Source organism: Rhinolophus ferrumequinum, chromosome 24 (assembly GCF_004115265.2).
Source record: "Rhinolophus ferrumequinum isolate MPI-CBG mRhiFer1 chromosome 24, mRhiFer1_v1.p, whole genome shotgun sequence".
Lineage (NCBI taxonomy): Eukaryota > Metazoa > Chordata > Mammalia > Chiroptera > Rhinolophidae > Rhinolophus > Rhinolophus ferrumequinum.
In genome coordinates, this window is record NC_046307.1 from 8,944,873 (window position 1) to 8,956,312 (window position 11,440).

An 11,440-nucleotide genomic window follows, 5' to 3' on the forward strand; every position below is an offset into this window, starting at 1 on the left:
AGTACTCACTGTGTTCTAAGCAAACTGAACAATTTTATTCCCTTAAGACTCTTCATAGTTTCCCATGTGATCTCTCCTTCTTGGAATGTTACCTTGATGAAGCCCTTCCCAAACATGTAATTTTTCCTTCCTTTGTGCTCCACAATATTTTGTACGACTTCCACCACTGAACCTATTCAGCCTTGTATCACAGATATTTATGCTTCCCTGTATTCCGTTACTATGCAAATGACAGCATGGTTCATTTCCATGACACTGTCTAACATTTATTCAGCACTTAAATATTGTTATATTGGTGACATTTTTATTTCCCTCAGAGTGCTTTTGCATGTATGTTCACACAAATACATCTTTTTTGTTTTTATGTGAATAGTATCACACTGTAGTTATTTTTCTGTTGTCTTTTTCATTCACTTCACATGCGATGAAAACCTTTAACATTCATATATGTAAGTATCCCTTTCTCAATGTCTGCATTTCATGTTATCACTGTTTAATTTTTGGCAATCTGCTTACATAAAAAAATGCTCTCACTTTAATTTGCATTTTCCTGTTTACTAGTGAGGTTAAAGATCTTTTCATACATTGGCTGTTTGTATTTCATCTCTGAGAATTGCTTATTCATATCTCTGCCAATTTTTCTATTACATTGTCTTTTTCTTAGTGATTTGTACCACTTTTTTTTATATTTTGGATATTAATCCTTTTCATGTACACTGCAAGTAATTATTCCTAGTTAGTCATTTGTCCTTTAACTTTCTCTATTGTATTATTTGTGACTTAATTTTTAGGTAGGCAAATCTTTAGTCTTTTTATTTATGGCTTCTTGATTAGAAGGGCCTTCCCAATCCTAAGATTATAAAATGTTTTCTTCTGATAGTTTTATTTAACTTTTAATCCTTCATTTGGAGTTTGAGGTTTGATAAAGGATAGTGATATAAATTTATTTTTTTCGTCTCTCCAACACTGTTAAAACCTTTCCTATTGATTTAAAATATCATTTATAAACTAAAGTTCTGTATGTATTTGGTTTTATTTCGTTTTATTCCTGTCCCAGTACTGTGATTTTATTCTTCTGAAATAGAAACTTTAGAGTCACCTTATGAATTTCATTTTAAAAAATGTTTTTAATCTTGTTGGGAGTTTTGTTTGGATTGCATTTACTTTATGGATTACTGAGGAAAATGGACATCTTTGCAATATTGTGTCTCCCATTTTAGACCCTACAGTATGTCTCTCCCATTTAATCAGCTCTTTTTGTGCTATTGTCAAGCTTTATAGCGTTTTCCTCTAGATCCTGTACCTGTTAGATTCCTAGATGTTTCATAGTTTTTATTGCCATTGTCAATAGGGTCCTTTTTTCTATCATGTTTCCTATTGGATTTTGCTACTCGATAGTAAAACTATTAATTTTGTATGTTTATTTCTGACCACCTTATTAATCTTAATAGTTTTTCAGTTGATTTCTTAGGTTTTCTAAGTGTACAATTATATCACCTGCAGAAAGTTTTGGGATTTTTTTCTCCTCATTTATTCTTCACTTCTTGTTATTATCTTACTGAATTGTTAGGGCTCTCCAGGACATTATTTTAGCATAGCTGTGATAAGAAGCCCCTCTCTCTTGTTCTTAGCTTTCAGAGGAACACTTCTGTGTATTTTAACATTAAATTTGAAGCTGCTGTGGATATCCGATAGAGTCATTTTGTCATATTAAGAAAATTTTCCTCTATTTTCTTTGAGGATTTTAATCAAAACTTAGTGTTATAATAAATACTTTTTGACAGCTATTGAGATAATCAGTTTTTTTCTTTTAATCCATTAATGCAACAAATCATCTTCAGCTTTCTTTCCTGTTGTACTATTCTTGCTTTCTTGGGATAAACACTACTTGGTCATGATATATTCTTTTTCATACCCTCACTAAATTTGACTTTATTTAGGATGTTTGTATCTATATTCATAAGCAAAATAGGCTTATACTTTTTTCTCTTTTTGTTTTCTCCTTGCTATGTAATACTTTATGTACTCGAGAGCTAAGTGTAACTTGAAGATTTGATAACATTTATTCATAAAACTATCTGAGCTTGGTGGCTTTAAAGATGGCATTTTGACTGCCTTTTTTTAATTCTCATATTCAAGGGCTGTTAATATCCTCACCACTTTTCTCTGATCTTGAACAAGTTCCCAACTTCGTCAAATCTCACTTTTCTTAATGATAAAATGAAGATAACCAGACCTAACTCCCAGTATTGTTGTAAGGATTAAATGAGATAATATGATTGTTTAGCATAATTGTGCCTCACATAAGGTAATCTCATCAATAGTAACAACTATTACTATTGTTTTTCCCTCAAGTGGATTAATGGAGTTACCTTAACCATCACCTGCTGTTGCACTGTGGGGCTTTAAACTCAAACTAGACAGAGAGGATACAAAAGTTAATGGTTCAGCCAACAGCGGTAGGCATTGTCAACTGTCATACCCCTTGCTGACCGTAGATTTTTCTCAGGGCTAAAGCTTTTTCCTGCAGTGCTGTCTCAGCAGACCTACTCACAGGCTAGGATGCAACCCCTCTGTTGTACAGGGAGCCATGGCAGAGTGTGTTTGCAGCCTGGATGCCTGCGCCCCACCTGGAGCTTGTTGGAAGTGCTTATTTATGTTATTTATGGAAGATTTTTTACTGGAATGGAAAGATGACTATTTAAAAAAGTCATTTTCAAAATCAGGATTATAATGTATAAAGCTATGGATTACATGAACGTTCTGAGGTTTTCTTCTTTCTTTTTTTAGCAAATACTTAGAAGTTTTGTCTCCACACTTTAAAGGGAGTATAAAATGTTAGGCTGAGGTAGATGTATAAAGTAGAAAATGGAGACTTGTTGCATTCTCATCAACAAGCAAAATATGGTTTTTCCCAGTCTTTATTACTTCAGAATCCTTCATCTGATATTGAAAATGTATTTATGTTGAGTCATTTCTTTCTCTTTTGCTGGTGAACCAGAAGATCACGAAATGATTATGCAGAGGCAGTCGCATTACGTTCAGTTTCTTTTTTTGTATATATCAGATAAGAGACTTGCAAATGGAAGTAAGGCCTCCTCACATCCTTTGTATGCTAGTGGCAGTGATGTTTTTCCTCTTTGTCACTGGTGAACATTTATTAGTTCATAAACCCACTTCCAAAGAACCTAAGGGCTTTTTGATGAAAGGTGACTGTAGTAAGAACAGTGTCAGATTTTGACAGGCTACTTTTGTTTTTTACAAACATTTCTTTTTAGCGTTCAGAAACTACTAGTTTTTTAACAGTGTTGCAGGGGGGCAAGGAGGGGTACACATATTCAGAGGTACGATTTCTCCATCTTCTAGGAAGGGAAAATAAAAGTTCTGAGTTTCAGTTCAGCTTAAGCCTCTAAATCACCCTCTCTGAACGAAAGCTTCTAGTGGATAAAAACCTCACAGATCTGAGAAATAAAAGCAGCCTGAGAGGCTGACTTTTGGTAAACCTTGGCAGTAACAGAAGAGGAAAAGGGCAGTTGCAAAGCCTCGCCTGTCTCCCCACAGACTAAGGGACCCTGTACGCCTCCCTCACTCCTTTAACTCACTCCCGTCCAGCAGCAGGTCTTCCTGTGTGACCTGTGGTCATCAGTGGAAACAGTCCTTCCAATAAGGCTAAGAAAAAGTCTATAAAACTGCTTTCTGAAAATTTCACTATGTTTAAGTATGTATTTAAGGGAGTATTTGTCATAGCCTAGTGAAAATAGAGAAGGGTGTGGACCCTGGAGCACTGGAAACATGCCTGGCAGTTTTCCATACTAGCAAAGCAGCAAGGTTTGGGTCTTATTTTTTTCTAGCTCTTACTATAGCCTACTTTTATCACTGAAAATATTGGGGAAGTTATTTCATGAAATTGTTATGATGTTACTTGCATTATTATTATATACATTATTATATACTTCATGTATTGTAAATATATTTCTATTATATATAATAATACATTATCATATTATTCCATTAAAGTACCCATGGCTTTTTTTTACAGAGCAATAATGAAATTTCACAGTATGAAAATGGAAGAAATCAATAAAATCATTCGTGACCTTTGGCGCAGTACCTATCGCGGACAAGGTGATTAACTAACAGGTGTATCACAAGTGCTTTTCCGTAGCCCTGTCGCCAGCTCTTGCCCCATCTTCTCATCATGCCAGGAGTACCTCTGGGACCCCTTACTGAACATCTCTTTGAGGTTTTCTAAGAATTCTTATCTTGACAATATCTTGTAGCAAGAAAAAATGCAAAAGTTTCTATTCTAGAGCCTTGACAGGACTTACATATTTGGCCACAGTGTACATTATATTTAGCTGGTGACATAATAGGTTCTGCTGAAGTGTAGATAGGGATAAGCCGAAATGCGATAAGAAGAAAACCATCAAGAGGAAACTCTTAATAGAGGAACTAAGTCAGAGAGGCAGAGCTGGGACTGAGGGCTGGGGCATCTGGGTTGCTTCTGACCCAGGAATCCTTGTGAATCCTCAGCCAGAGAGAAAGTTTCCAAACAGCCAGGGTTTTCCCTGTAATGTCACGTCGCTCACACGTCGCTCTTAGGCTTATTTGATGTTTGCAAGTGACAAAAGGCTACAGAGTGTAAATTTGTCTGAAATCTTCTTTCATGTCAGATATCGAATATATAGAAATTCGGTCTGATGCCGATGAAAACGTATCAGCTTCTGATAAAAGGCGGAATTATAACTACCGAGTGGTGATGCTGAAGGGAGACACAGCATTGGATATGCGAGGACGATGCAGTGCCGGACAAAAGGCAGGTATCGCAGGTACCTAGGGAGTCGCCTTTCCCCGGAGAATGGACAGAGACACAAATGTCAGGGCGGTGGAGGCACCCTTGAATGGCGGGAAGCTCCTTACAGCGCTCCTGGCTGCCATGTAAAGTGAACCAGGCTCGGCTACCCTCATTACACTCCCGCAGTTCTAACTGCCTAATTGCCTGCAACATTATGTAAAGTAGGCTCTTAGGAGAAGGGCCTGAAACATTCTCACAGGGTAGGCTCAATGAAGTCCATTGTTTCACAGCACTCCTTGTGAGAATAAGGTTACTATGTCATACACCACTATACACCACTATTTTATATGCCAGCAAGAAAGAAAAAGCGCAATTGTAATTATAAGATGTGTCCTGATTTCAGAAAAGCCGGGGGTGGGGAGGGTCAGAATCAGCGGCATACAGTATTAGCAAACCAAATCCTGGGTTGAACCAGATGAGGCATCACAGTGCATGAGAGAGTCTCACTGAGAAAGCAGCCCCGTTGTAAGACTAAGAGCCCCCCCAGCCTAGACTTTGGGCCTGCAGACCATCTAAAAAAGAAGGGTCTATTAGAGCCAGAAACTGTGATACCCACAGAAGCCCCTGCCTCTCCCCCCTCACACAGAGCCTCAGCTGCTGGGCCAGGCCACCTGGCTCTACGTGAGGCTCTGGGAAGACAGCACAGGCTGCTGATGGAGCACAAAGCAGATCAGAAAGGAAGCTGTAGAGTTGGGAAAGGGGCCTGCTATCCTTGGGGAACAAGGCTGAGTCCTTCCACTGTGCACAGGTTTGTACTCAAGATATCACAGGTTCTTGAGCTTCCTCCTTTCAAATTAGAAGCAGATTATACTTGACATCTGTGGATCTTTGATTTTCTTAAAACTTTTAAATTCTAGAAATGGATGTTCACTTTATCTGAGGTCTTTTCATAATTTTCTATTTTTACCCAAAGATAGGCCGTGCCTTTTGTCCATGCATGCAGTGTGTATTTTGTTGTCAGCCCAGACAGCTGACACCAATTTAAGGCATCTGCAGATTATTATCTTAATCAGTCTGCAAAAAATGACAAATTTTTGACCTATAATCAGTATCCCCTACTTGCTTTGGTGATTTTTAGTGGTAATTGTGAATGAGAAAATACAGTCTGAAACATATCTCTTCGGATTAAAAATACTTTCAAAAATAACTTCTGAACAAAAGATTTCCTGTAGCTGCTCTAAATTATAAAAATTAATTTGCAGTAAATGCTTCCTTGATGTTGGGGGAGCAGACAGACAAATAGTTTGGTAGAAGTGGGCCAGGAGCTCCATTAGACTCCCCTCTGAGTGTGTGCTGGTGGGGGTGGCAGCAGTGGGGTTAAAATACAGGAAGGAAGGGCTGTCTATAGGGCTGAGGGATGGTCCTGGCTTTTGCAACCTGCCAGCCTGCCCTGGGCATCAAAAGAAGCTGTAAACTGCTCTAAAACCACTAACTCACTGATGCTCCTTCAGTCACAAATTCAGGGGGAGGGGGAATTTACAGCTCACACAAAGGTAGTTTAGACTTCCTAGAATAGTCCTTCTCTCTTAATTCTGTGTCTCTCATACCCTCAGATGGTTTCAGCAGGGTCAGAGGGGTTTAGTGTTAGGTTTCTATTAACCATAAAAGTGCCTCAGTTTCAGTTACTTGGATTTACTACAGGTAAGCTTAAATAAAGGCATAATTATGTGCTCTTGATACTTGACCCAGGAATTCATCCTCTCTCAAAATTATGTACACCAACATTTGTGGGTTAGAGCATGATGTGGGTTAGGTGCCTCTTTTGGACCACAGAACATAGAGATTTAAGGAAGTCTCTAAGAGAGAAAAGGTCTCTGAGGTTCTGGAAAATGTAATGTGTCCAAGTTTTCTAACAAATCCCATTACCAAGAAAGTAGCCAGGTCGTGAATTTGTAAGATTGTTAATCTTATACCATTATTAAAATTATTAGTTACAGATAAATGGTAATGCATTTCTGATTCACATCTGTGATTTCAAGTTTTGTTATAGCTCCTGTGATTTGTGTGTGGTAGGGGGCCGCGGGGGGCAGATTGCCTTTAGCATTTCACTTTATTGCAAATGATAGGCTGAGATCATGCACCTGATAGTTCACCTTCTGGAAGGTCATCAGAGCCTGGGCACAATGCCAGCCTCTTCTAAACAAAAGAGCAGTGATTTACCTAAGGTCAGTGACCCTGTGACCTTTCCCATCTAAAGAGATTAAGCCAGGTCTCCTTGCTTTCCTAAGGTGAGTGAGAAAAAGGTCTGTGCGGTGCAGCTCAGCTTCGGTGCTTTTTTCCAGGTGTTAGCCTCGCTCATTATTCGCCTGGCTCTGGCTGAGACGTTCTGCTTGAACTGTGGAATCCTTGCTTTGGATGAGCCAACAACAAATCTTGATCGAGAAAACATTGAATCTCTTGCACATGCTCTGGTTGAGTAAGTTTCTCAAATGTGGGGATAGGTTATGATAGCTTTTAAAGTAAGATTAAGAGAGTTCTGTGGTGAAACCTCTCTCTAAATGTGTTTTCCTTGGGAAAGGCTGGTTGGTGCCAGACCTTAGGCTTTACATTTTGATAGTAATTTGTCAGATTTTTAAAAAGAACGAGATGGTGAACAGCAACTCCAGACACAACCTGCGTCTGTCTCCCCAAGTGTGTTCATAGGGAAACTCATGGTGAGCATTTTCTGGCTGGGTTTGGCTTTCCTGTAAACCTACCAGAGGAACCCACATGTCATGTATAGGAGTTTGCATGACCTGCTAAGCCACTGCTAGGTGGTGACAGTGGTTTTGGACTGTCTCCCCAGCTTTTCACATGCATCAAGCATCTGTGAGGAATGACAGACAGCTCTTACTCAAAAAGTATATTAGTGGTTAAGTGGGCTCCAGAACGAGTACACACCTCCTACCACATTCACCTGTGGCGGGGTGGGCTCCAGGGATGGGCAGCCCTTGCTTAAGGACTGTGCTGGGAAGGAAAGGCACTTCCCCAGAAGTGGAGAAGCGATTCCGGGTACTCCTGACTCCAGGTAGACTCTTTCTGGCAGACACAATGTTTCCTGTGTGACAGCCCGGATTGGGCCAGTAGGAGAATTGAGTGGCCACAGAGCCACCTTTCTGCAGCCATCTCCCAGTAACCAGCAAGTATGCGCTGGTGCTTTTGAAACCCAAGTGCGTCCACCTGCAGGTAAGGGGTAAGTAAGTGGTTAAGGAAAAGAAAAAGCCTTTCAGGCCCCAGTTTCACAGCCACTCGCCTCAGCATATAGGGAATAGGCACAAACGTTCTCACACACCCACTCGGGCCCCCGTGTGTCATACTAGTGATGCATCTAGTGACTGGCGGCGGCAGAATTCTCAGTAGAGCCAGATCCTAAGAAGGCAGTATATGTTATTCCCCTTGCCTGTCGTTTGTCTTTTAACAACATTTGTATTTTCTTCCAGAGAAAACTAGTCACAGGTCAAGAAAACCCCAGGCAAAGGAATAAATCAGACTCCTAAAGTTGAACAACATAGGTGTTAAGAAAAACTCAGTAAAACATTTCCACCTGCTGTAGTAAGAAAAACTGTGTTCTGGAACAAACTAGATCACACATTCTTACAAGTCCGTAAGCCAGACCTAGGTGAAGAGTCAAGCCATGCATCCCCACTGTCTGCAGAGGAGATGGGGCTCCATCCGATCTGCCTGGGAGGGGGCCTGGGTCGACCCCGCCCATCCCTCCACTTCCTGCAGGCACAGGAAAGGCCTGGTCGTCCCACATAGCACACGGTCATGTGTCTGACAAGGTTCTCAGTGGTTTCTTCAAATTAAAGAAAGCTCTTTATGCTCTTTAGTAATTAATTGTTCTAAATATATTGTTTCAGGATAATAAAAAGTCGCTCACAACAACGTAACTTCCAGCTTCTGGTAATCACTCACGATGAAGATTTTGTGGAGCTCTTAGGGCGATCTGAATATATGGAGAAATTCTACAGGATTAAGAAGAACATTGATCAGTGCTCAGAGATTGTGAAATGCAGTGTTAGCTCCCTGGGATCTTATGTTCATTAAAAATAGTACTTAAACGCCTTAGAAACACAAGTCCTCCAGCAACTGCTTATTTCTGGTATCAACTAGTCAGTAAGAAAATATGTTTTTTAAAAGGAGCTTTGTATCTAGGTTTTGAATATCTGAGAGGTTCTAAAATGATTAAAGTTGTTTCACATGAAATTTGGACGGATTCCGGAACTCCCTCCCCTCGGAAGCCTCGGACCGGCCCTCAGCACTCAGCAGCAGCACACTTGGCTTTGCTTCTCCCCTGCCCTCCCCAGCATCATGTGTGATTCCCTGGGACCTGCAGCCACTGCCTTTCGCTTCTCAAAGCACTGTTGAGAAGAGGTGCTTGCTGCCTTGACAATTCATGGTTTGGGCATGAAAATAAAAAAGCAGGGTTAAGTGTTACCACCTAATTTATTTCTTTGGATATGGTTTTAAAAACTGGAGCTATCAGTGTGTAATTAATATCTGGAGATGACCGTAAATGAGATGTTAATATATGGTTCTGCTCTTAACTTTATAAATCCAACCAAGTAACCTCCTTCTCTGGGCCTGTTTCCCCAACTAATATTTAAGTAGTTGAATGGGGCTTCGGGATTTGACAGGAACCTTACGTAAGCTAGGTCCATCTCCAGCGCCTCCCTCCCCCCATATCTCTGTAGGGAGCCATCCAGACTGAGGGCTCTCTCCAGTGAGAGGCAGTTCCCCACGGTGCACGTGCACCTTTGGAAAACTGACCACGAGCGAGGCCTCCCTTCACTTGGGGCCTCATCTGCTGTCATGAAGAAGTCTTTAACTCTTAAGTCTGTCCTGTGCATGGGCTCAGGCTCATCGTCAACCCTGATTGCTCTCCAAATGTGCGTTCTCGGGGAAGGCAAGCAAGACTCCTTCACCAAGTCACGACCCCCCAGTGGTGTCCAGCCAGACCTGGAAGTGTAGGCCTCTCATTTTCACTCCAGATGTCACTTCTAGCAAAAGCCCAATCACACGTTTTCTTAGAATTGCCAGCTGACATCTTGAAGCCTTTCACAAGCATTGCACACAGAATGCTACCAAGTAACACGCTTTTGGATTAGACTTGGTGGAGTTTTATCTGTCAGTCATGTGGTACAGTTTTGTGCCATCAGCAGACATAGTGAGGATATGGTCTAGACAGCCCTTCTCAACCAGGGTCTAGAAGACAGTTAAGCTTTAAGTCCTCACGTGTCTGTGGCAGGCCGGATAATGGCTTCCAAAGATACCAAGGTCCTAATCCCTGGAACCTGTGAATGTTACCTTATATGGCAAAAGGGGCTTTGCAGATGTAACTAAAAGAATCTTGATATGACATCCTGATGGGCCCTAAAAAGAATCACTAGTATCTTTATAAGAAGGACACAAAGAGAAACGACTACAGAAGAGGAGAAGGCACTGTGTTGACAGATGCAGAGACTGGAGTGATGTACTTTGAAGATGGAGGAAGGGCTATAAGTGACCACTAGAAGCTAAAAAAGGGAAAGAAACCAATTCTCCCCTCAGAGCCTCCAGAGGGAACCTTGACTTTTAATCCAGTAAAACTGACTTTGGACTTCGGGCCTCTATAACTGTAAGAGAATAAATTGGTGGTGTTTAAAGCTGCTGAGTTTGTGGTAATCTGTTACAGCAGTAGTAAGAAACTAATATAGTATCCCCATATGTAATCCATTTCTGTGCCTCTAAAACACTAGTTACATACTGTCCTTGGGCGAATTGAAAAAAACAGTTACTCAAATCATTCCCTGTGTTCTGTGGTTCCCATGACAAAGGCTGGTTGGAAAACGCTTACCCATCCCTGGGTGAAAGGGCCAGCAGCACGGCCACCACCCCAACCAACTGCTGCTTGTCCAAGGCTCCTTCTCATGACAGTGTTCAGTCATCCTAATTCACTTTTAAAAAGTAAAATGACCCCTTATTTACTAATCTAGCATGATCTTGACAAAGGTACCACAAGAAAAAACAGTTCTCAGAGCTCAGATCCAGGAATTCATAAATTTAAGTAACAGCAAATCAATTCCAGTCATATTAAACACACCAAGAGTGCAAGAATATTTCAGAAAATGAGAATTTGTTCATAAATCATCAACATCATAAAGCCAAAGGGGAAAATTCTGATAGACGCCTAATACTGGCCATTATTTAATAAATTTCGACATCTCCTAGCTTTGGCAAATTTACGATATTTCAAAGAATATTTTCTTAATGTTATTTGCCATCAAATCAAAATTCAACTGTCAATAGCAAAAGATGAAACATTCCCATTAAATGATAAAACCAGATACCTTCTATCAACATGTTCTGAAAGCCATTGCAATAAGGAATGACGAAAAAAGGCAATACAAGATAAACATAATAGGCAGTGAAATAGTTATTTATAAACCAAAACGGACTTGCCAATTTTGAGTCTGTTTTCCTGAGGATGCAGTAACCTTTGCAGCCCTACTGAGAGCACTGTGCTCTCTCCTGGTCACTTTGTATTCCTGGGCTTGGAGGTGGGGCCGGTGCCCTTACTTTTCATTGCTACTTCTAGATCATTCTTCTCCCCCTTTTCCATTTAAC

At 40.6% G+C, this 11,440-nt stretch overlaps 1 protein-coding gene across 2 annotated transcripts in view; it reads left to right on the top strand.

Annotated features, from left to right (window-relative positions):
- The window catches only part of RAD50 (RAD50 double strand break repair protein), an 80,914-nt gene extending 71,938 nt beyond the window's left edge, over positions 1-8,976 (top strand). Inside the window, exons 22-25 of one of the 2 annotated variants that reach the window (XM_033096552.1) lie at positions 4,040-4,125; positions 4,674-4,816; positions 7,138-7,271; positions 8,695-8,976. In XM_033096552.1, coding sequence (XP_032952443.1) covers positions 4,040-4,125; positions 4,674-4,816; positions 7,138-7,271; positions 8,695-8,881 — 550 coding nt within the window. In that variant the 3' untranslated portion in view covers positions 8,882-8,976. Of the gene's footprint in view, positions 1-4,039; positions 4,126-4,673; positions 4,817-7,137; positions 7,272-8,274; positions 8,619-8,694 lie in introns of those variants that run through there. The other variant, XM_033096553.1, reaches the window with a different exon arrangement.
- The last annotated feature ends 2,464 nt before the right edge of the window (positions 8,977-11,440 follow it).